This window comes from Amblyomma maculatum, chromosome 7 (assembly GCF_055883805.1).
Source record: "Amblyomma maculatum isolate TAMU_Amacu chromosome 7, ASM5588380v1, whole genome shotgun sequence".
Lineage (NCBI taxonomy): Eukaryota > Metazoa > Arthropoda > Arachnida > Ixodida > Ixodidae > Amblyomma > Amblyomma maculatum.
Window position 1 is genome coordinate 37,861,448 of NC_139350.1, and position 25,912 is coordinate 37,887,359.

The 25,912-nt window shown below is 44.1% G+C and overlaps 1 protein-coding gene across 7 annotated transcripts in view; it reads left to right on the forward strand.

Annotated features, from left to right (window-relative positions):
* Positions 1–25,454, forward strand: part of LOC146182998 (uncharacterized) — a 185,209-nt gene extending 159,755 nt beyond the window's left edge. For all 7 annotated transcript variants that reach the window (XM_084609011.1, XM_084609015.1, XM_084609014.1 and 4 more), the window contains one exon: positions 7,259–25,454. In XM_084609011.1, coding sequence (XP_084465137.1) covers positions 7,259–7,717 — 459 coding nt within the window. In that variant the 3' untranslated portion in view covers positions 7,718–25,454. The remainder of the gene's footprint in view (positions 1–7,258) is intronic.
* The last annotated feature ends 458 nt before the right edge of the window (positions 25,455–25,912 follow it).

Consider the following 25,912-nt stretch of genomic DNA (forward strand, 5'->3'; position numbering starts at 1 on the left):
CCCACCACGGTGTAAGAACATTTAGGTGATGACACTGACCGCCTGCCACGGCGGAGAGTGCACCCAGATTGTGTTCTTCCTCTAGTACAGGGGTTCTCAAACTTTTTTGCTTGGAGGAACCCCAAAAGCCTTCAATAAGTTCCAGGGAACCCCCCCCCCCCCCCCCCCCACACTTCCACTTACCAGCAATGTTGTCGAGGGCATTTTTGCAAAGAGAGAGTTGCAAAGGTTAAATGTTTATTGCACAGACTAATAGAAATACTAATGTGATGGGTGGTACTGCTTCCCTTTTAAGAGCAAGTCAAAGCGTGGCTCAGTAGCACTCAGAGCCAGTCTCATATCAGCTGCCGGGTCAAGACTGCTCCTGTACTTGTTCTTCAGATAGGCGAGTGCTGAAAATGTCTGTTCACATGCATATGTAGTTGAAAAGGGAAGCAAAATGTCCACTGCCCTTTCAAAGAGGCATGGAAACAGTGGAGCAGTCCCCATCCAAAATGTCACCAAGCCTTCACCATTAAATTTCTCTTTGAGAGCAGTGCTTGCCCTGAGCTGTGAGGGTTCTCGCGGAACACAAGAAGACAGCCCGCGGAACCCCTGTGTTCTTTGGAACCCAGTTTGAGAACCCCTGCTCTAGTACATGCGCTGAACACAGCGGTGCGGGGGTGCTGTGTCACCGTGTCTATTTGCTTGCGGAATGGCATGCATGACGAAGCGATGTGGTTGGCCTTCGGTGCTGTTTTAGGTTCTGTTTGTCCGTGTTTTGTGCTTTCAGAGTGCTTCACAAGGTTTGTACGTAAGGTTCTCAGTTTCCACATTATGGTAAGCACCATGCGCCACAAAGTATGTTACAACTAGCTTTTGTGCCGCTGTTTGGGACCAGTCGCAGTGATCATTGTGCATGCTCTCGTGGCGGCACGGGTCGATGCTGTGGATGGTCGTTGTGGCCTATGTACCGTATAAATGCGTGCAAGGGCTGCACCTGTGTATGGGCTGCACCGCCTATTTTTCAAAGCAAATATAAAAAAAAAGAAAATCCGTCTAAGGGCTGCACTCAAACTTTCCACAAACCATGCCGGAATAGTAGCCTTCTAAATGAACACACGCATGAGCTTCCAGATTCCGCCCACGGATGGTGCCCAAAGTCGCTGGCCCTCATCGTTATCATATTTTCTCTCTGCCACGAGCTTCCGCAATCCATATCAACAGCATCGCCAGCCCTGGCTAAACTGTATGAACGGCTACAGTATTCTAGAATTCTGTATTTAGAAAACAGTATTTTAGGCTTTGATCATGCGACTGCGAAAGGCACAGAAGTATTGGTGCGTAGTTGGCATGGTTGCACGTCGTAGTTAAGGCTCTTGTGTGCTGTCTGCTTTATTTTTTGTGAATTGCCGTCGAGCGTTGTCATTCTAGGACGATGGGCAAACGTAGCTGCACGGCAGGCATTAAACTAAATGTAGTGGAGCGCGGAGTTTTAAGACTCCGCAAGTGACAATTGAATGGTAAATAAATGCCACACATTCACTGATTAGTCTGTTCTTACTTGAAAAAAAATTGTTTTTCGTATGTCGCGTGTGTGGCCCGCACCCCGAAAATTGGCTCTCGAATCTGGAAAAAAAAAGTACGGCCTTTACACATGCTTGTATGGTAATTGGTGGTTATGATGTGTTGGCTGTTACTGTGGCACACCTTAGAAGTCCAGCCGTGTCCAAAAGTCTACAACACGTTATGGGTAAGAGGTGCTTCATAACCAACTGAAGATCGGGTTACCAGATTTGTGTGAATTAAGTGTAACTTTCTAAAGCTCCATCTGACCCTGCTGGTCTAGAACTGGGGCCAAAGCATATAGGATATTGCAACTGAGTGACCTTGTCTGTGCGGAGCACTTTCTAAGCATATGATATCAAGATCATTCTACGCCGAGGTCGATGGCAGTGTACTTTTAGATGTAACTAAGAAAAAAATTCGCTTCTGTCAGCAAATGCTCTGACCAGTATTTTTTCCATGCGTCTAAAATAACTGCGTAAACAGACAAGTTCAAGAGTCTCCTAGAAAATGAGTCTGCAGACACTGCAAACAAGCGGCCTTGCCCGCCACTGTCTTACTGCCCCAGGGACAGTACTTGTGATACAACTGAACATATATTATAAAAATATACTAATAATTATAGCTATTGTAATAAAAAGGCTACTTCTAATAAATGTATTTGTTTCACAGAACGGCTGTTTGGGCGGCAGCTGGACAAAAAAATATGTAAAGTTTGCTATTTGAAGTACCGAAGCGACACATGGACATTAATGAATGCCGAAATAAAGGGATCAAAATTAGGCCACATGGGATTCCTCACTGCATACGGGAGCCTTTTGCCTTGTTTCGCAGCGGCCACAGCCGGTACTACACCTATGTTATCTGGCTCAGCAGTCAAGCTCCCTGATCTCTAAAGCTAGCCTCGGGCCGGAGGCTGCAAGGTCAGCAAATGAAACAATTAAAGTTGCTCTGGGTATTCTGTTTTTTTACGGATAAGACCAAACTTTAAGGAAGTGTCTTCATACACACCAGTTGCAACATACCATGGCACTGCATCAGTTAATTTCAGTCAGTGATCTCGCGGCCAGTTCCCACCTGCTGTAAATTTTAGTGCCACAAAATGTGGTGGTATGAAAGGCAGAAGCCTTGCCAGTGACGTTTATAACAATATGTAGCTCCATAATTTACCGGACTCGAGAATGCTGGATGGAGAATTTAATAGCCCAAAATTATTGGGGTCAACAACTTGCTTTAACAGACAACTGTGCTTCTCAACTGACATCTGTTAATTCTAGTTCAGAGCCCTGCATTTTACCTCTGTGCCTGCACGCTGCTCTTTCATAAGGTAGCGAACCACTCAGCGTTGTCGGTGTTCTCGTAAACATTGAGCTTGGAAGGAGAAACGCAGGGGAATCCAAGCAATGATTTTCGCATCGTGTAGCTAACAGTGCTCTGCTCTTGCCATTTAAACATCGCAAATGCAAGCTTGGTTTTCTTTTTTTTGCTTCCAGCACTCGCACTTATAGCAGCGGAGGGGTTCTGCGGCACAGCACAACATTAGAGGTTCTGTTTCTAGCTGTGGAGACAGTTTTTCTGATACAGCTGAAATGCAGAAACGCCTTCGAGGTTTTTCTGCACATTAGACCCTAGGTGGCCAAAGTTATAGCCGTATTCTCAGACATTATCTCACAGCGTTGGCGCATTAGACTGCTCAAGCAATGTTTGATGCACATTTAGGCTCTTTGACTGAATTGTGGGAACATGTGCGTTGAGACCCACCTTTTATATTTGAGAGGCAGGATAGCTAACTTGTGCCTTAGTGGTCGTGCGGATAAGTAAAAAAAAAACTTCCGAGAGCACTGCAGAATCTCCTCTGGAGCAATACGAAAGCCTGAGCACTGCTGCTGCACACGTTACACCTGCGCCGCTTTTACATGAAAATGAAAACATTCTTTATTGAAATAAGCCTTGGTGGTCAGCCGCCGTATTCCAGGAGACCGTTGGATTTTGCATCTTCTCTTGCCCTTAGTCAGCTGGGGCTGAACGTTCGGATCCGAGCTGGACAGCATTTTCCGTTCTGTTCAATTGTCCGGCCTTTTATTCTTTCTGTTACGTGTTCAGCCTCGGCCTGACTAGCAATAGGCGCAGTACAGTCGACGACCGAAAAATCGGGCAGTTCGAAAAAACAAATGTGCACCAAAAAAGCTTATGAGGCCGGAAAAAGTCATGAATGCTTTTCTGCACCACGCTCTGATTCCGTGCTAACAGGTCTGCCTGAATTTCGCTTGCATCAGCTCAGCTTGCATCGGCTGCGCTGCTGCAGGTGAGTTATCGTTGTCGCCGCTCTCAGACTGCACAAGCACTTGGGGAATAATTTCTGCTTCTGTGAGCCCAGCGCACAGTTCCAACTCATGGTCCACGTCTGTGAACTCTGAAAACGAGACGGCCGATGGAATTTCGACACCAGCAGTGCGAAGGTTGTGAATGAGCTGCTCACTGCCTGACAGCTGCTCGACCACGCTCTCCTTGTCCAAGCCACCTGACTCGTCATTTAGCACAAATCCCGTGTGGCGACGTAATTGCACAGCGTTGTGGGTGCTACAGATTTCCATGCATCGGTGAGTGTACTAAGTGCTCCAAGCAAATTGACAGAGTAGGTTTTCCCACTGTCGAGGCACACCACAACCACCAACCACTGGATCACAACACCGACTCCGTTGAGTGCCTTCTCGTTGCCGCTTTGCGCGCAAAAAAAAAAAAATCTTATAAAATTCGGAAACAGTTTTTTGAACAACTGAAGCCGATTCAGTTTAATGCGAGCCACAGTAGCGACACAACATAGTTCTCGCATCAGCACGACCATTGCTAGGCCCACACGCTCCGCTTGGCAACGCACGTGAAATGCACGGCGAACACACAAACTGGCAGTCGAAGTGATCATGCTAAAAGAAAAAAAAAAAAAGCACTCCAGCGGCGAGCAGCGACAGCAGACGGCAGCGACGTTGTCCCGGAAATGGAAGCTGCTAGGCAAATAATATAGCCTCGATCCGGCTTCAGTATAGCTGAGGAGCGGCACGCAAGGCCGGCACCGGTTTCGAGGCTATCGAATGAAAAAGTAGACAAACAAGATGGCGGCAACACCGCTCAGAATGTGTGGCAGTTGGCCCGTCTGACGCTTGGAATGTCCAAAAAATCGAATAGCCCTCCTTATAGTGTCCGAAATTTTGAGCAGCGTAATACCTTGACTTTATAAAGTATATCCTGGGTCCGAGAAAAAGTTCGAATAATCAAGCATGTCCGGAAAATTGGGTGTCCGAAAAATCAGTCGTCGACTGTATTATCGCCCCTTTTAGAGCTCTCGGTATCCAGGCCACACAGGGAAAATATTTCCTTTCCTTGGCATGGTGTTTGTTGCAGTGTTGTATATAATTATACAGTGCAGTCTACTTATAACGATACTAGATATAATGATATATCGCTTACAACGATCAAATTCTTGGGATTTATCAATTTTCCCATTGGTCCAATATGAAAGTAAACCAGATATGACGATCAATTATCGGCAGTAAATCTGGTACGATAGTTTTGTCGCTGCCCAGCAGATGTTTACCATGAAATTTTGTTTGAGTGTTTTTAAAAATAAAATGCTAAGAAGGGAATGACATGAAAACTGGATATATGCAGTGAAAACAGACTGTCGTGGAGAAATCCGTGAGAAATGAGCACTATCATCATCGCAATCGCTGTCTGTTGCCGTAAAAAGGGTGTGCAGCCGTACCGGCTTGGCCATCACCAATTGTGCATCCGTGGAAGATGGTGCCGCCCACATGGAAGGCATGACAGCTCTTGAGATGAAACAGCAGATTCATCGGTATTTCTAGCAGGGTTTTTAGGTTGAAACCTCCTAAAAAATGCAAGCATTCGCACTCTACGATTTTAACGATCGTCAAGGCTGGGAATGCCCTGCAGTTCATCCAGTCGCTAAACAGTCTCGTGCACGCAACAAGGACTTCTGCCGGCATGCGTGTTAGTGGAAGTGATGTTCAAAGCGATTGTCAAGCTTCAGCTGCTGCTCAAGCAAGTGCGAATTTCTGACTTTAAAGTATGTTGTTATTTTATGGCTACTGATGTATCCTGTAATAAAGTGTTTAGTGCTCTTTAGGTTGATTAGCACTATTCAACCTCATTTACTCATTGCTGGTAAGTATACAAGCCTACATGCATGGGAAAATATGTGGGTGTGTGCTTTTTTTTTTTTTTTCATTTAATCAGTTATAACGATCGAATTTTCCAGTTTTCTCAATATCGTTATAAGTGGACTGCCCTGTAATTGGTTTACAGGGTAGGAAAGGCGTGGTATCTGTCACACTTTCCCTTGCAAGTGTGAGGTTGCATGGTTGCCAAGGTAAGGGCCTTAATTGCACTTAGAGGATTTTGGTGTGACGGAGCCACACTCGTAGGAGTTGGCAGCTTTAACTTTTTTTTTCTGCAATGTATTTTTATGTCTGTCAAAACCTGGCAATAAAAAAAAAAAAAAGTCGCTCCTGTCACGTGGCGTTCCTTGGTGCTCATTTGTTGCAGTCATTCAAGTCATTGTTTGACATGGATATTGGTCGCTTCATAGTCAGGATGAGTCACGCTGAGTCATTGTAGTCATCACTCATAGCTAAGTTTACTCATTTTCAGTCAATTGCGGTCATTTCAAGTCATCGTTTGACATATTGGTCATTTCATAGTCATTAGCAGTCATGATGAGTCATGCCTAGTCATTGTAGCTGTTACTACTCATTGTTAAGCACTTTAATTTGCAGTCATACACATAGTTTGACATATTGGTCATTATTAGTCATTAGCATTAGTCATGCATTAGTCATTAGCATTAGTCAAGCGCACAGCTCTCGTGCACAGATTTTCGCTCCATGAACCTGCCTTAAAAAAGCAATGAGTGCATTTTGATAATGAGTGTGGATAGATCACGGGGCCATGTTCCCATTGCTGTTGCGTCCATTCACATAGTCCCAGCAAGTAAAGCACGAAGTAGGCAAAAATTAGAACATGTCGACATCATTTTCAACACTTCTGAGCCCTTGTCACACTTAACAAAGCACACATACACGCCAGGGCACAGGGCACCGAACTATCCCGTTACACTTACATTACGGCCGCTGCAGCTCACAGACTGGTATAGATCCCATGGTGTGGCGCCATCTATCCACGTTCAAGAGAAGCACATAGAGTGGCGGGCAAGACCTGGTCGCACCGCCATGCGCAGTGTCAACACCTAAATATACTCTTGCATCACATTTCCCACAAATTTTCTGTCCCACCTATGCCTGCAGAGAAGGCACGTTTAGGAGAAGGCTGGCACTACGTGCTGGTCCTGAAGAGGAGGCAGACAGGAAAACCGCATCATGTATTGTCCTCCTTTACTGTAACGCTTTTTACAGATGCTTGTTAAATAAATTCAACCTGAACTTCTTCACAAAAACTATATTATGTACTGACTGGGGTTTAGCACCATGGAGTTTTGAGAAATGTCTAGCAGAAGGTGCATCTGAAATTATCATTTGCATGTAATAATTAACAGAAGCAAATTCTTTTCAGTAGTTGTGAATGCTGAAATTGAAATGATGGTTCACTGAGGGAATTAGAATGCATTCTTCATCTTTTGCAACACTTTGCTGCAGTGCGTAAATAGTGCCTGCCTGTGCTGAGCAGTAATGTTTTGCAGGAGGCAGAATTGTTAGAGCGTGAGCTCTCACGGAAGCTTCGGAAGCAGAAACGAGGTCCCGACCCCGACGCTGTCCCCTACACTAGGCCGCCTGCCCTTCGAGGTGGCAGCACTGCTACCTGTGTACCTGGTACGGCCTCTGGGAATCCCCCGCAGCGACGTCGTGCTGCTTCCACATCAGAGGCCAAGCCGAGCAGTGGGGGAGCATTGACCCCACATGCCCGGGCTGTGTCACTGCATGGCGCACTACCTCCGTCTGCCAGGACCTCTTCGGCAGCAAGGTCATCCGCAGTCATGACTCGGTCTTCTGGCTCGGGCGGTCCAGCGATGGTTGTTAGGATTCCCGGAGCAGTTGCTACTCCCTCTATGCACCTTCAGGGTAGGGCAGTCTCTGGATCAGAGTCGCGGCACAGAGTGTCTGGCATCGCCGTCTCAACGAAGCCAACCATTCGCCGGTGATGGTTCTGCAAACTTATTTTTTCATGGCCTCTCATTCCTACAGTATTTTTGGCTGAGCCAGAGCTTTGCTGGGGAAGTAGGCAGCATATTTTTTTGCATCCTCCTTGACCTGGGCAACTTTAGTACAATCTGTACTTTCAGGAAATGAAGGCTTTCAGTGGATGCAGCTGTTTCTGTGCATCCTTGCCAAACATGCTGTTGAGGTATAATATACTCAGCCTTATTACCGCAGTTGTTTATTCAGCTTCAGAATAGTCTACATTAGTGCCATAACGGAGCAGTGAGATTGATTTCACGGTAAGCTTTCAAAACTATCATAGAAAGCTTTTTTTTTTTTTTGTCAGTAGTAAAGCGTAGTCACTTTTGATGCTTTTGCATGTGCTGTGACCTTGTCAGTCCATGGAGAGATAGCTTTCTGATTTGACATGCACATAAGCTTGTGAGCTGTGGAAAGCCCTTTTGTTTTGAAATTCATTTTCATTTGAGAGAAAATGATGAGCTTTCTGTAGTATGTCTAAAATGAACCTTTAAAAAAGCGTGATCTGGTTGCTGTAGAACAGTGTTCAGAAATGTCTGTTCTGTTTCAAAAGCTGGCGAGTGACACCTGTACCTGCTCGATATGTCTAAGCCATGCAGTTTTAAAGGCATAGAGTGCTATTACTAAACAAGCACTTCTGTCTTGTTTGAAATCTGCATGCAGTTTGGAGGTGCATTTTTGTGTAGAATGTAGTATCTATGGAAGTAGTTAGTGAAGTCCTTTCGCTCCCTTTTTGCACCTTGCTGACCAGCATAAACAAGAACTCTGCACAGTAGTTAAGGTATCACTAGCTCATGTAAATTTGTTCAATCCTAAAGTTCACCTTAACAGAAGGGCCTGAAGCATCAGGCATATGGGCACTACTCCCAAAAACCAAGGGCGACAAGCAAGTTGGAGTGGGAAGCTTGTGCAGGAACAATTGAGCACCCTGCAAAAAATGTTCATTGTTTCACCCAAGGTCAGTGACTCTGTTGTTTCATGGTCTGGCATTTATTGTAACAGGAGCTCCGTTTTATTGCCAAGGAGACAGTTTCTGCTAAATGCTGCTTGCAGTCGTTTTGCTTTTTCATCAAACGGGGTGTACTTAAAAAGAATAAGGTCAATCTAATATCCCATGCCACACTCCTGGAGGACTGGAGGAATGCTTGTACATAGAGACACATTTTGTCACTCAGGTTCAGTTATAGAGGCAGCAAGAGAGCTTTATGCTGTTCCTGTCTCTGTTGCTCTTGTTTTCCTTCACAGAGTGCAGCGCATAAATTCATATCAGTTGGCCACTCAAAAGATGTGGCACAGTGGTTTGCGTCAACCTGCACACGTAAGTGAATTTACGTAACCTACATAATTTAATTACTTAAGCACACATAAATGATTTTTTGTTGCACAGGTGTATGAAGATAGGTGTAAAGTATGGTACAGTGCATAGGTACTGCACACACTATCAATTAGTGGCTATATTTATAAGCACATAATTTAGGCTTAGGTGAACAGTAGAGCCAAGGGAAAATGCAGCTTGTTGGTTCTTAGCGGCACAAGCAACACGAGTGTTTGGTCTGGCCGGTATTGTCTTTGTCTGCTGTACTACCATTCTTTGTTCTCTTCCTGTATCCTTTTGTGCTATGCCCATGAGAAACTAAACTGAGCTGGCCAAAATGTTTAGCTTAAAGGACGCGGCAACTGAATTTTAAGGTGTAACAGAAAACGTAATGCCCAAAGGGCTGAATTTTGCAACAGTTTTGTAATGAATATTGTGGAGGATGTTACTGCAAATTTTTCTTTCAGTGGATGCACCTGTCTTATGTCTCCTGTGCTGGAAGCCATGATTAGTGGGTGCGATATCGACTGCATGCGGGCAACAGTGATGAATAACAAATAGGTATAATCCCAGCTGCCAGGCAATAGTTTAGAGAGTTTTAATATGGCTTAATGCTCAAGCACACGGACGTTGTAGTGAGCTATGGCTACCACTCCGACCAGGAAATGCCGAGCACTGTTCGCACAATCTAGTGAAAAGAATCGGAAAACACCCTACTGGCAATGCAAAAGGTGTGTTGCCTTTTATGTGGTCTTCAGACCCAGATTAAAAAATTCTATATCCTCGTTTCTTCAGTACTGCTGTACTGCATTCCTACAATACCAGACAGGGTTTTTCTATTTTCATCATAATATCGTGACACATTTCAGTTGGTCCCTTCAACAGAGCCTGTCTCACCTCTTTTGCTGGCATTTATGCCTGTTTTCAGCTTGCATTTTAGGCTCTTCTAGATCATTTTAAGTCTGTGTACGTGCAAGGATGTAGTCATTTTAAAGGGGATCACTAGTTCTTTATATGTGAACACAATTGAAAATGTTAAACTAGGTTTGCACACAGCACAGGAAACCAACTTTTACTAAACGCAATATATGACAACACTCTGGCCATGCTTATTGGGTTTACACATTAGGTATATGCAATACTTAGGGTCCAAAGGAAAGTGCGTCACTTCCACTGTAGTCAAGTCAGGGTGTGGTGCTGTGCAAGTGTATTTTTTCTTTTGTGAAAACCTGTGACGAAAAATCGAAGCGAAATAGATTGTTCGGAGTAACATGTCAGTCATATAATAAGTTTTACCTATGGCAACAGCAGTAGTGTGCAGCTGCTAAGGGCTTGAGGGCTACACACGTGCTGTTATCAGCAAAGCTCTTTAGTCAGTCTTCTCGCCATGAACATCAAGCACCTCTCACTCATTATGGTGCAGGCAGATTCAATTGCAGTCTCAGGCAGCTTATTCCATGCCTTAGGCATGTGCAAAACTTGTTCATCATACGATTTCACTTGTACTGATCAGATTAACAGGTGTTCTTTTTCAGTGCAGACTAAGCAGACAATATTAGTTATCTTATTGCATATACCTATTTTGTTGCAGGTTTACTCCTACAGAGATTTTTTCTATACAGTAGTGTTAACTGAGATGGGACTGTGCTTTCTATTTCCTTTCTGTACATTGGCTGGTTATCTGCTCGCTATATGCTTCCATGGAAATGACCCAGTGGAACATCCACCTTGCGTTGGATTCTGAACTCCTGGAATTTTCTAGTACTAGTATCCCGAGTCATTAGTTCAGATGCTCATGACACTGAGTTATTGCACTAACACCTTTTACTGCAGTGTCATTTTGTTGGAAAGGGTACAGCCGATCCTCATTATAACGAAGTAGTATGGGGCGCAAAAATTTTGTTCATTATAGCTGATAAAATTCCTGCAAATAAGTCAGCTAATGAAACGAAACAAAATGCGCACTAATATGGATAACACAAAGGTGCAAAAATGCACAATGTTTTAATTAAAATCTTGGTATAAACATGAAATCTTGCCTTTCGTTTCGTGTTGGAGAGCAAAAATGAATACTCAAGAAGAGATGTTGCCTCCATGATGGAGCCAACGGACTCGGGGGAGTGCAGCGTGCGTTCGGGTCGGTCGCAGTGGCAGAATCACGCCAGAGGTTCATGGCACGATGAGACTGGTGATGACATGCCAGTCACATGCCTTTCAGCTATTGCATAGTCGGGCTCAAGCAGCGGCGGTGCTGCCGCCGCTCAAGTCCGGCTGTGGATGTTGATGACCTCCGAGATCCCCGCACGCGGGGGTGTGATCTCAGAGGCTATAAGCTGTTGGAAATAGTTGTTCTGCTGCCACTAAATGACGTAGCACCCGAATGTGAGGACGATTTAAACATACTTCTGCAGCGGGCGATTCAGTCGATTGAAAAATTGAATTTTTTAATGTTTTTTCTGGCTCCTTCACGCATGTTTTGCCGTTTTAATGCAAAAAAAACTGCTTCCTTATAGCCAGTCTAGCGTCAAATTTTAAATTTTTGTTTCGTTATGAACTACCATACAAATAAAGCATAGACTGACCAAACTTTGATTTCAGTTCGTTTTATCTATATCTGTATTCGTTATAGCGAGGTTTGACTTTAATATATTTATCTAAGTTATACTATTTAATAATGTGTTCAGCATAGTTTCTTTATTAAGGAACTTGGGCTCTTGCTGGTCCAAATGCAGCAAGTTCTAATATATGTTGAGGTTTATTATGTCATAAGCTAAGTTTTATTAACTGTTTTTGTGTGTGTGTGTTTCTGTCGTCATTGTAGGTTTCTTTTCACTTTTATTTAGTGAGCTGTTTCAGACCAAAGATTTTTGTTTAGTTTTCAGTGTATTTTAGAATCGTTAGTGTTCTTTGAATGTAGTCATTTTACCACTGATGTCACACATGCAACAGTGAAGGCTATAACAAGCATGAACTTTTCCACAATGGTTTTATTTGTCTGGATTAGTGAGGTTGACGTCAGTCATTACATCTTGTATTCAGGACCATCGTGCAAGCATGTTTTTTGCTTCAATAGTTCGATGACTGCATTGAAGGTAGAATTCATTATGGTGTGTACCACTTACAACGTAACTGCTTATTGTGCGTGACTGAATATGATGCAATTTTTGCAGGGCACTGGTCTGACTCCCATAGGACACAATGTAAAATCATACCACTTCTTATGCTGTTGTGCAAAGCGAAATACCAGTTATAGTGCTGTTTTAAAATCCACTTAACAGCACGGAACAGCAAGTGCACTTCCTTGCATGGCACCAGGCTTCTTGGCGTGGCACAGCATATCATACTACTTGTCTGGTGTAACCCTTGCGCGTTCGCGCAGCTCATTTCCTCTGTCACCATGTGTTGTTCCTTTCTTGCACAAAATTGCACAATAGGTACGCTTTTCCCTCTGTCATTCTTTCATTTTTCTCCTTTCGATTCATCTGGGTCACGTCACGTTTCCTCAAAAAAAACCCTCTAGTGCTTTCCTTTACTCCTGCATTTCTCTCTTCGTAAAAGAGTAAGCACAAACCCTTGTTATGGTTGTGTCTTTGTTCAAGTTTGATCGCACAACTGCAGCGCTGCATTCCTCGCGTGGTGGCGAACCGCCATAAAACATCGGGGTACCACTCGAACAGATGCTCGCCTAGAATCTCGTGCACATGGGCTGAACAATTTGCATGCGGTGGTATGTTTGCGATAACAGGCTGCCCCAACAGAGCATGAAACAGCCTCTCCACAAGTCTTGTTTTTCTACCAAAAATTCTCATTCTGAGATGCCTTGCATTCTTTGTGGGAACAAAAAGAGCCAAGTGACAATTGACATACTGCATGGAGGGCACCTAAAAAAAATAAACAGGTTTTGGTTGGGGTTTGGTACCACTTATAATGTGGATTTAAGTGGCCCCTGCAGCCTGCGTTGTAAGTGGTCTACACTGTGTATGCTGTACATACCTCAGCTATGAGAAAGGTAATTTTTTTGTAGTTCCTGTTGTCTGTTAGTTTTTACATGTTTTATGACATTTGCATTGTGTAGGACTTGTGTAGGAAATGGCAGCATGGGCGATTTAATTTTAAGGGTTGCCTATATATAGATGGGAACAACTTTGTCACTGACCAAGTCATTCTTCACTGACCAAGTCTCGTGTCATTCTTGTCAGGTACAGTTTCTAGTCTTGTGAGACAGTGAGCAGTGTTCCGTTCATTGTAGTGTTACTTTTCAAAATGGATATTTTTCTCTCTATAATGCCGTATTTATTCAGAGAGCGTAACCAAGTTTTAAACTTCAACTGGTGGTTCTGCAAGGAAGATTTAAACTCTTCATATCCAAATGTGCATTTTGTTTACTATACTACTGGTGTAAATTTGTAAAGATTGCATTTATTTAGCCTTCGCTTGATGAAAATGAGCCATACTAAAGCACACTGGCAACACTCTGGCCTAACAAGAATTGCCTTTTCCCCACACAATGGCTGCCTTCCATTTGATGCCAATATAAATAAGAGCATATTATGTTTTACTTTTTGTTTTGTTTTATTCTTGGGTATTGTGCAATGTATCTCTATTTTTCTGAGCGCCCAAAAGCATTATTTGGCTCAAAAGGAAAAGTTTCACAGTAGCATTAGCGTTCACGACAGCAAGCTGAACCACTTGCTTAGCTGTGAATTCTATTGAAGTACAGGCAGCCTTGTGTATTGGTATTGGCAGAAAAGTATACACAAACTATGTGGCATCGCAAGTATCCTGCAGGATGTTTTCACGAGAATGTTGAAGCAAAAGAGAGGGAGACTAGTGCATGTAGTGTGTTCATAAAAAGCACAGTGAGCATCACACTCATAACCTACTTCTAGAACAGTTGCAAGAGAAAGTGGTGACTGTGCAATGCCATTTCCAGCTGTGCACCCATTCATCCTCGCTACACATTCAGAAGTGTCATTTAGGAATCTCTTCAGTTTCTGAAAGCATCACATGATTGTAGCACACTATTTTAACAGTGCTTCATAATTTTTACAATTTTGGCTGCAATTTAAGTCATTGTGCCTTCGGAGTGTGCTTACTGTACGTGGTATAATACGCCTTTATTTTTGCTGTACTGGTAGCAAATTTGATCAGTGTGTGTTAGGGTTTCCCTTTGGGTCATGTAACTTATGGCACTGATTTCCATCACATCAAAATGTGTGTGTGCTGTTGTGCACCTTTGGGTTTTATCTAACACTTATATGCCTGTGAAGTGTAGCCACAGTCTGTCTCATTGCTGTTCAGATTGTTAAGAGATTAATTGAATCAAGTGTAATGTAAAGACATTTAGACAGATGTGCATGACACTTTTCATCGGCTGAAATGATATGCATGAATGTGTGTGTACAAAATATTTCACCAGTGACACATTGTAGCCACCTTCCTTGCTTGTACGCCACAATGCAAGATCAAATGCATCAATAAATGGCAATGCACACACTAGTCTCAAACATCGGACGCCCGCAAATGATATATGTAAATGCAAGTGACTCAAACGGGCTCACAGAACAAGGAATTTGTGCTGAAAATTATTATGCTAGTTCTTTCCTCCCTTTTGCTTAGCAAATATGACCCAGATATTTGCCATGCACTTACGAGACATTTATTCCTGCGAATGGCATGGGACACCCCTGGATTGTAACCTTTAAGCCAATGCGTTTTATGTGTGTGACAAAACCATTCTAGAAAACATTTAAAAAATGAAGAGCCCTCTCATATATGTTTATTAATGGTGTGCAAAGAATAGTTTTGCACTCTTGCCTTCTGTGCAACCAAGTTGCAGCTCAAGTGATTTTCTGTAATGCTGCTCTGGCTGTCACTCGAGGTGTCTAGCAACCAGGAAAACCAGGAATTCTCAGGGAAATTTTATGCACTGGGAAAAATCGGTGAAGTGTCAGGGAAACCATCAAAAATTTCGCCAAGTCAGGTAAAATGGGACGATTTATTCAACAGTACATTTTCATTTTCAGTTGGCGCATAGCAAGTATATTGTTCATGCACTTTTTTTGTGTGTGTGTGTGTGCTGTCTTGCCATTGTCGTGCTGCACCACAAGATGAGGCACGATATCTTACTTTGACGCCAGCGCATGGCTGAGCTGCCGCAATAGACAATACATACGTGAGGTGGGAATTCAGTAAAATATGTGGAAGCGCTGCATGAGAGTAGTACACTACAAAAAGTAGGAATAACCACGGCGGCCAGCTCGAAAGCGATCAGCAAGCTGTGCTGCCAAGCCCATGTGCGCAGCCATATTAGATCGGATTGGCTCGGCTGTTTACAGGATGAGCGGCTCGCGTGCTCTGAGGCCCAGCTGAGGCTGGCATCAGTGTGCTTTTAATTTTCAGTAAACTTTTGATGTTCTTAGTGGACATCAAAACTAATGACAGCCTTTTCACTTTTGTAAATTGCAAAATATGATTCATAGGTAGCTTTTTTATGTGAATTATTCATAGGGGAATGTGAATACTCTAATACAAATTGACGAGCAAATTCTCAAAAAATGCCTCGTATTCGCGGGACTGAATATTTGGCATTCGAGTGAACGCGCCATTCCCCCTCAATCTCCTCCTGATTTTTCAGTGCAGTCGCTGGTTTCAGATTGTGCGACACACATCCACCGTACAGCAGATGGAAATAAATTCTCAATAGCACAAACCTGATAGCACTGGCTATAATCTGACCGCCTGGCCCTTTAAAGTTGAGGTCAAATCATGCTGAGATTTGATCAGCTGCAGTTCAATAAATACGCCCTCCGCTTTCATAATTTTGGTCTCGTTTGAAAGATGGTGACACGCTATTCCCCTATCTCGATTGGCATCCATTATCAAACACCCAAAGCGGGAAATAAAGGGATCAAATTGCGCTACACACTTGCTGCTATTGGGCTCTGTGAAAATGTGACCAAACTGACCACTTTTGATTGGCTGCCGGCTTCGACTACTTGTGGCTTGGCGCCATTTTGAAAAGGTTGCACAATTAGGCCTGGCCAGCTTAGCTCTGTTCTGTCATCACAATCACTGCATAAAATGCGGGAAATGTAGATTCGGGCGTGATACTGGCCTAAAAACAAAGAAAGGTAGAGTAAGAGGCATGCCGGTGATACGTCTCGCTGTATCTTGTCTGCAATCAGTGACGAAGCACCAACACTTTGCAATGGGCCGATATATCGCATAGCTGGTGGTGCACGGTGCGACAGCAAGGAACGTGAACGATTTGATCGAGGCGATTCCTACCGCTACAGGCAGTGCAGTCATGACGTTGTAAATGAAAAAGTGATACTTAAGCAGTTTTTACGGGCGCGGCAGCAGCAGTGGTCTGGAAACGGCGGGACGCGCGGCATGCGGAATCGCAAACCTTGGCGAAATAAACTTTCTTCGAACTTCCAGGTGCAATTATCACAACGGGAAATGGTACATACACACACGAAACCAATCAGAACTCACTTTAACTAGTTGTTAGTCTTGGAAATTAAAAATATACGAAAATGATTTTTTTTTTGCAGATTTCTCAAAATTTCATTTTGATCACAAAATTTCAGAGGAGCGATATCTCTGGTTCTGTATCCGATATCGCTATAATTTGTTTTTTATTTTGCTAAAAAGATAAACTCACAAGGTTTCTAGTAACACTATTGTTTAACTAGTGATTATTTACTAAAATTATCACAATATGTTTCAGTCACCAAAATGAGCTTTTTTCTTTGGCAAGTTTGACGAGCCGTAACTTTCCTCCAAATCGTCCTAGAGTGCTCTTCTATGCCTTGCTGCAGTCCTCTGTGGTTCTAGATCCTTAAAATATAAAAATCTCCAGAAGACCTAATTTTTACAAATCATGCTTCCTCCAAAACAAAAGACCAGCTTTCCTTAACATATTTAAATCTACCTGCTGTAGGTGAGAACAGTTTGCAGTTCTGGAATCAGCACAAGAAAATGTACAAATGGTGCAAATGTGGTGAAAATCTGCCCATAAATAAAAAATGGTTCTAAAAGGGGTGTCCCCCTTAAAGCCGGTACCTTCGAGAGCATGTTTGCATCAGGGATGAAAATTCTCTTGAATGCTGGATGAAAACAGACAAGAAGAAGTTTCCTGCTGTGTGCAGAATGACCATGAAATACCTGGCTACTGCTGGCAACATTTTCACGTCCAGGCAAGAAAAGCCGTCGCCAGATCACGTGCAGCAGCTGCTTTCTTTTGCATCAGAACTTATACCTTAAAGCACTTCAGCACATGTTTAGATAAATTTGTTGCTATTCGATGTTTGATTCAATATTCAGGTTATTTTCTTGATTCGATTCAAGAGGCACTATTCGGTATTTGCAGACCCCTAATTATTCGTCTATTCTCATTATCAGCAGCCAAAGTTGTCGGGGATTTTGAAAATTATGGTTTGCTAGACACCCTGTTACTCGAACCAGCACGTTTATTTTGTATGTGAGGAGTGTGATGCGGAGTGCAGTATTAGTAATGGGTGAGAAATGAACAAAGCAGTTGAGTTGGCAGTGGAGGACATTTCATTGTGTTGCTTGAAATGAAAAAGCGGTGTCATTATTGCGACTCATTCCAGTCAATCTGTTTTCCTGGTTGTGCCAACGTGCTTTGGTCTGTGTAATGTTTGAGAAAATGCTGCAGCAAGCATTCCTATTTAAGGTTACAAATTTTAAATGGCTGTCATCACATGGCTGTGTTGCAGTGCTGGCTGATCCTGCTGTGTTGGATGACAGCTTTAGTTACAGGTTGGGTTGAGTTGCAGGTGCTTGAATTGGTTAATACAAGGTCCTTGGATGCCAAAGGCAGCCCTTAGAGCAATCCAGTATCAGCAGCAGTGTTTCCTTCATAGCAAGAACCTGTTGACGCATACACATGGCATACGGAGATAATTGATCACTCTTTAATGGGCACATGAATTACGTGCCTTGGCCTAGTAAAAGGAAAATGAAAAAAAAACTTGCTGTATGTTGTGTAGTGAATGTGTTGTCAGGCATCTGCCCTTTTTATGTAGTGAACCAAGTCCACACTGTGGCACATTCTATATAGCACTCATACCGAAGGAATGCATGAATTTACCAGAACTACCTTCAGTCATAAGTGTGCTTGCTATTTGTGTTTGTCACGGTAGAGACAAAAATATCAGTAGTGATGATGCTCCTACAGAAACATAACATTCTTGGTGCATGCTACTGCAAATCCTTTCAAGTACTGCCACACATCCAACGTGGGTATAAAGCCCATGCAGTAGATCGCATGCAGGCGTGTCTAGTAATATCCCATGGACACTAGTAATGACCTTCTTGGCAGCCGTTGCATTTTTTGTACATACAAGCAGAACAAATTTAGACTTGCACTTGTCTCCAGCAACATCTGTGCAGTGTCTTTAATCAGTGATTATGTGAAAGAAAAACCGTGGAAAAAAGTTGTGGCTCCAATCTACACTGTGAAGGTGGTTGGAGAGTGAAGCTTAATACACCCAATTACCTATTGCGACATCACATAGTTTTGCTTTTTTCATCGAGCATTATATTCATGCTGTTCTTCTGGCGTCTTTACTTTCGTGGTCTATCCATGGTAGCCTGGAATGAGTTGCTAGACTGGTCTCCCTGTTATATATGAAAGCGTGTTGACATCACTACATGATTTAAATGTGGTTGGGTACTTTTTCACACGGAGTAGCTTACACAACCATAGTTTTTACTGGGAAACACGCCGGGAGAAGGAACGTGCTTCGTATTGTTTGCAGGCATCGTTATCATACATTATGCGATTTACACTTCATACGAGGGCTTCAAATGACGTCAACTCCTTTCGAAGCATTGCAAACCTAACCTTTACCGGAATGCGTCTGACGGTGTTACCACTGTTCACACGCACCTTATCATCAGTTATGTGGTTTTGTTGCTTGTTTTGTGGAGCTGTGTGCTGTATGCCTGATTTCAAAGGAGATATGTTGTTTGTGTAAAGGCGAGCTTGTGCTCGAGCAGCGTGATCTTCGCCTGTCTGCGTGCCTGTCTGGTCTTGCTGATCGGTGACTGCTGCTACGCCTGCTTCAATTCTTCAGTTCAGTTCTTGGAGAAATAAACCCCCACAATACATTTGGTCCCGGTGCCTGTTAAGATCCATCCTCTCGCCCTGGAACTCTGCAACCGCACGTTAGCACCTGCGATGCTTGAAGATGCCAGTTACCAAGCCATACAAGTTGGCTCGGCTATCATTTGTCCCAGCTCGCTCCGCCAGTGAGACCCCGCCATCTTCAGTGGCACTGACGACCATGACGTTGAGGATTGGCTCACATCCGGAGCGGGTGAGCACTTATAACAAATGGATGCAGAAACAGCTAAACATGATTTTCTCTCATCGGCATAGCAAATCTGTGGTTTCGGAACCATGAAGCAGACATTCCATCATGGTTCGTATTCAAAGCCAGCTTCCGTGAAGATTTTAGCCGTCCAGCTTTGAGAAAACTATGCTGAACAGCACTTGCGTGTGCACTCTCAGTAGGTTGGCGAGAATTTCACCAGTTATATTGAGGACGTCGTCGACTTGCGCAAGTGTATGACTGAACCTGAAGATGTCAGACCAAAAAGGTCAAGTGCATTCTGCAAGGAATCTGACTCCACCTTTCAGATACTGCTAGTGCGAGACCTCCACATCGTCGCAAAAGTTGTCACACTATGTCAAACTTTTGATGCACACTCAGTCGCTTGTTGCCTGACAGATGCAAGTGAATATTCTGCGCTTGTGCCTCAAATCGAGAGCTTTATTCAAGAAGTTGCTCGACAGCTCTTCCTCATGTCCCGTCATGAAGCACCTTCATCACACCTAGGTCCCAGTCTGCGCCAGGTTATTCAAGACTAGGTAGCTGAAGCTCTTCCTCCAGTCTCAACCCACGCCTGTCGCTGCCCCGTTGACATATATATGCAGCCGCTGCTGCCTGATCATCACCTACATATGCTCTGCCTCAACAACCTTCCTACGTTCAGCCTCCTGGTCCTGCTTGAGAACCTACACAGTTTATTCGACTGCCTGCTCAACCAGCCAACTCCTGGTGCACGACTTACAATCGTCCGATCTGCTACTTCTGCGGCTTCCCAGGTCATGTGCAGAACTGCCGTCAACACATGGACGTCCCTTGTCTGCTCTCAGACGTTTCTGGCTACTGGAACCAGTGCCAGTACTCTTCTGCTGTTGAGCCACCCCAAAGCCATCCACTGTCTACTGAGCACATCGCTTCTCGTCGCCGTTCATCTTCGCCGTATCGGCATTCCATTTCTCTGATGCGATGCCGTCCCTCGGCAACCCAAGAGAAATACTAGACGCTGTAGTTTCTGAGGCAAGAATTGTGCGATTGTCGAAATTTAATATTAAATCAGCTGATTTAAATGAAGTTTTCTTAGAGGGTGTTTCTGTGATGGCACTTGTTGACACCGGTGTGGCGGTCTCTGTGATGGATGCAGCTCTTTCCCGCTTTTTGAGAAAAGTGAAGACGTCCCTTTCTGACATGTACGAAATGCAAGTGCACACTTCATTCAGCCGTCAACTGCGTGTACTGTGCAAGTACTCATCCAAGACGTTTTGTATACAAATAGAGATAATCGTTTTGCCATCATGTTCACATGCAATCATCTTTGGCTGGGACTTCATATTGCTTCATGATGTGGTCATAGATTGTGGCTGGGCTCAACTAGCACACTCTGTGCTACTCAATCCCGTACCGGATGCTGAGCGTTTTGATGCCTCTGTTTCAGCCGAAGTTCTCGTCGCCAACAGTACTGAAGTTCCTGTGTGCTCATCTGGGGTTGAATCTCTCTCCTGTGACTGTTCGCGATGCAAGTATCATCTTCATACTGTCTGATATTTTTCTTTGCTGCCACTATCTGCCTCTGCCTTATGCCCTGCTTGTGATATCTGCCGGCCTCACCTTATTATGGGTCTCGAGCTTGTTTTCAAGCCCCTTCGCTTTGCACCGTGCCAGATGTATTGGTATCGGGCAGCTTTTCAGTTCGGTTTTCAACACTGACAGCGCCAGAGAGTCACCTCCGTTCAGTCCACCTACTCCTGTACCCGCTACGTTGTCGTCATATCTTTCTTCGCTCTGTTGATGCTTCACTTCTTTCACCTCAATGAAACCAGCTTCTTGCGCTCCTTGAAGAATTTCATGCCTCCTTCGACTGCCACCAACCTGTATTGGGACATCACTGGTCTTAATGTCGAACACCACATTGAGACCAGTGCCCATGCTTCTCTGCGTCCATATCTTGTTTCCACCACCGAATGCCAAGTTATTGAAGAACAGGTGGACACAATTCTTGAAAGTGCAGTTATTCAGCCCTCCAGTAGCCTGTGGGCATCGTCGGTATTACTCATGAAGATGGCTCCGTCAGGTTTTGCATTGATTACCGCTTATTAACAAGATCACGTGAAAAGACTTCTACCCTCTGCCCCACATTGTTGACGCTCTGGACTGCCTCCAAGGTTAGGTGTTTTCGTCACTCGACTTCTGCTCTGGTTATTGGCAGGTCCCGATGGCAGCAAAAGATCGAGCCAAAATCGCATTTGTGATCCTAGACGGCCTTTACGAGTTACCGTCATGCCTTTCGGCCTATGCAATGCTCCAGCCACATTCGAGTGAATGATGGACACAGTTTTGCATGGCCTCAGCCGGAAAATGTGCCTGTGCTATTCGGACAATATCGTAATTTCTTTTCACCTGATTTTGAGATACATCTATGTTGCCTGAAGCTCGTTTTGACATGCCTCACGAATGCCAGTCTGCTACTGAACTTAAAAAAAATGCACTTTTGCTGCTGTGAATTGCAATCTTGGGTCACATTGTTCCGAAAGATGGTGTGTGCCCTGATCCTGCCAAACTTCGTGCCGTGACAGTGTTTGCCAAGCCCTCCTACTATAAAGAACTACGAAGTTTTTTTAGGGCTCTGCTTTTATTTTACACGGTTCATTCATAATTTCACATCAATCGGTGCCCCTTTCAGTCAGCTGCTCAGCAGTGATACTGCTTTCGGCTTGGTCACCTGCGTGCGACGATGCCTACAACACCCTGTGTCATCTTACGACCCCTCCCATTTTGTACCATTTCAACCTGGTGGCTCCAACAAAAGTCCACTCAGATGCCAATGGTACTGGCCTCGGAGCAGTACTTGCTCAGTGCAAAGCTGGATTTGACGAATGTCACTGCTTATTCCAGTCACACACTTTCCAGAGCCGAGAACTACTCTAACAGAAAGAGTGCTGCGTCATTGCGTGGGCCATCGGTGAATTTTGCCCTTACGTGTATGGCCACCTTTCGAGATCGTTACAGTCCATAATGTCCTCTCTTGGCTTTCTTCATTAAAGTATTCTTCCAGCCGCTTGGCATGATGAGCGCTGCGGCTCGAGGAATATGACATCCACGTCATCTACTGGTCGAGCCATAAGCATCAGGTAAGCATCGCTACCAGCAGAAATAGCCAGCCTCTGCGAAATCAAGACTCCTGCACCATCTCTTGCCATCAGGGACATGCCTTCTGAGCAGCTCAAGGATCCTTGGATTAGGGCTCTTCTCGACTTTCTCTCCGACCCCTCGACGGTTACACCATCGCGCACACTGCAGCATCAAGCTTCACATTTTAAAATCTGTGACAACCTACTTTACCGTCACAATTACCATTCTGATGGACGAAAATGGCTCCTCGTCATTCCACAACACCTACGGGCCCACATTTGCTCATGTTTTCATGCTGACATGCAATGCGGTCACACGGGCCTTTTCAAGACGTACGTGCGCTCGTGCCTCGACTGCCAATGCCACAAGATGCCCACTCACCGTACTTCTGGAGATTTGCAGCCGCTCCCTTGTCCGCCTCACTCTTTCGACCTTGTTGGCATTGATTTATACGGGCCCCTCCCATACACGGCATCTGGCAAACAGGTTATTGTTGCCAAAAATCACCTGACGCGGTATGCTGAAACCGCCTCCCTCCCTGCTGCGACAGCACAAGATGTGGCATCCTTCTGTGGCGGTTCATCCTTAGACATGGCGCCACTCGTCAGCTACTCAGCGACCGAGGCCACATTTTGTACAACACCATTCATGCTCTGCTCCGAAAGCGCAACGTAATTCATCAAACATGCGCTGCGTACCACCCTCAGACAGACGGCCTCACTGAGAGTTTCAGCCGCACTCTGAATCATGCTGATTATGTGAGCTCGAACTACACGAACTGGGATATGGTACTTGCCTATATTACATTTGTATACAATACTGCCACACAATCTACAGGATTTTCTCCCAGTACACCGGGCCTCCCCAGGAAACTTCTTGCAAAATATCATGGTCCCTATCATGTCTTGCAGCGGAAATAGTGTTATTGAGCCTCTTATGTCGTCTCCATCGCCACAGCCACGAGAGAGGGCACGTCCAACGCTTCAAGTATTACTATGACCCCGTGGTCTCCTCTATCCCTTAAGTCACCAGGTTGGCGCATTTTGTACCAGGGGCCATTGTAAAGAAGACGAGCTTGTGCTAGAGCCGCGTGGTCTTCACCTGCTCGCACGTCTGGATGGTCTTGCTGATCAGTAACTGCTGCTACGCCTTCCTCAGTTCAATTCAGTTCTAGAAATAAACCCCCACCTTACATTTTCATTCGATTTTTAGCCTGGAGTTTTTTGCTTATGACAACACAAAAATTTCTTTGGATGGCAGGGGTATACAGCTTTGCCATAAAAAACATGATGGCCACCATGCCTTGAGTCTAGATAATTAAGTGTTAACCTTACTACCAAAAACTAAGGTTGCCTCCCTTGCGTCTTCATGGGATTATACTAGATGTGCATTACGGCGGGGCACTACTTCGGTTCTGTACCCTGGTTGGATCACTGGTAATGCCACATGGTGGACGAATTTCTGGCAGCATGCACCAGGAATGTTATATTTCTAAAGAAGCACTACCACTACCTGAATTTTCGTTTCCACCGCCACCACAGTGGTGTGGTTAGACGGTCGACTGCTGTGCCCAAGAATTCTGAGCCGAATCCCGGCTGTGGATGGTGCTTTTCAATGGAGGCGAAAAACAAGGCGCCCATGTGCTGTACGGTGTCAGTGTGTGTTAAGAACCCCAGGTGGTTGAAATACTATGCACCATGTGTACTTGCTTCACAAATTTTTGTGTAAACCTGGTGTTTTTTAATTTCTTTAATTTATTTAACAGGAATAAGCAACACCTCGATTGTACCTTATACAATGCATCTAAACTAGAAAACAGTTCCTTGGCTGGATTTGGCTGTGTGCGTTACACAGTGCAGAAAGCTGTTTATGCAAAAAGCTCTTTCGCTTTTCATACGATTCATTGCTTTTCATGGTTAAAAGTCTCATCATGCTCTTCTCTCTCTTGGAAAAAATTCACGAAATTTAGACAAACTCTTGCTTACAACATAGGTCATAATGGTTACGAGAACTTTCCGGTTGCACAGCTATTAGAGTGGGAGTGGTTTTTCTTGCATCCTACAGGAGCATGAAAGAATAAGAAAAGTTAAGATATTGGGTGTGATTATCCTTGCTTTTTGTTTCATCTCGTCGCCACTTATTCTGAACAAGGTTAAAAACCAAACTGATTAAATCAAATTCAGAACGTATGCGTGGCACATGTTATATGCCCTCCTCAAGAGAGTTCTGTTTGGTTGTTTGTATAGTTCATGATTTTCCAGCTTTTAGCTTAGCACCTCTACTTAGCGTGTGCAGCCTTTGTTAAAAATATGCAGCCCAAGAGTTTTCTTCCGAGTTGCGTAATGGGGCTGTGAGGCTATATTAATTTCAGAGGTTAAAATGAGATTTCCCCCACCTTTGGATTTGGAATGTTGATGCGAGATGAGCAACACACGCTTAGCCCAGTGGCAACTAGGATGAGCAGTATGTTTTTGAAAAAGGCTTTGTGTTTCACGTCATGCAAAAGTGAAACTTGTCGTTATGGAAAAAGCTCACCTTCATACTCTCCAATGGCTTGTGTGATTGCGCTTCCTGAGAAGCTAAAAGCGCAGAATGCGCAGAAGTCTTGCAATAAGGCAAACATTTACCTTTCAAAAGAATTTTTATAGCTTCAGCACAGTTTGTCAGCAACATAGTCAGTTGGTTGCTACTCTATTTTTTTTTTTTACTGTGATGGTTTCTACCACATCACTTTTTACTGCGGAGACATTTTCAGGTAATGTGAATTTGGATTTGTGTTCACGAACTCTGTCACCTCCAGGAATGAGCCTCTTTTTGAGTGCACTTGAGTATGTGAACAATTTTTTGCTCCTGCTGTCTTGCATGTATGAGTTTTGTGTTTTCAATAAAATATGCAGAGCCATATTGAGAGTTTCATTGATGCTGTGTCGACTTTTTGGCTATATCTGCTCTGTGCAATAAACTACATGCATCTTTACTTTCATACATGCTCTTCGCTACTCACTTAACCCCTAATTCTGTTATATATGTTCGGTGGAGGCAAAAAGCAAAGCATCCACGTGCTGTGCAATGTCAGTGCACTTTAATGAACCCCAGGTGGTCAAAATTTCTGGCGCCTTCCACTACAGCATCTCTTTGCAACATTAAACCCCATAATCCAAACCCTTTAGGTATGCCTTTATTATCTTGCACATACTCATTACCATGCACCGGCCATAGAAGTGCGATGGTTAGGGCACTCTACTACCATGCCCAAGGATGTGGGATCAAATCTTGGCATTGGCGGCCATTTTCGATGTAGGCGAAAGGCAAGGCACCTGTGTGCTGTGCAATGTCGGTGTAGGTTGAAGAAC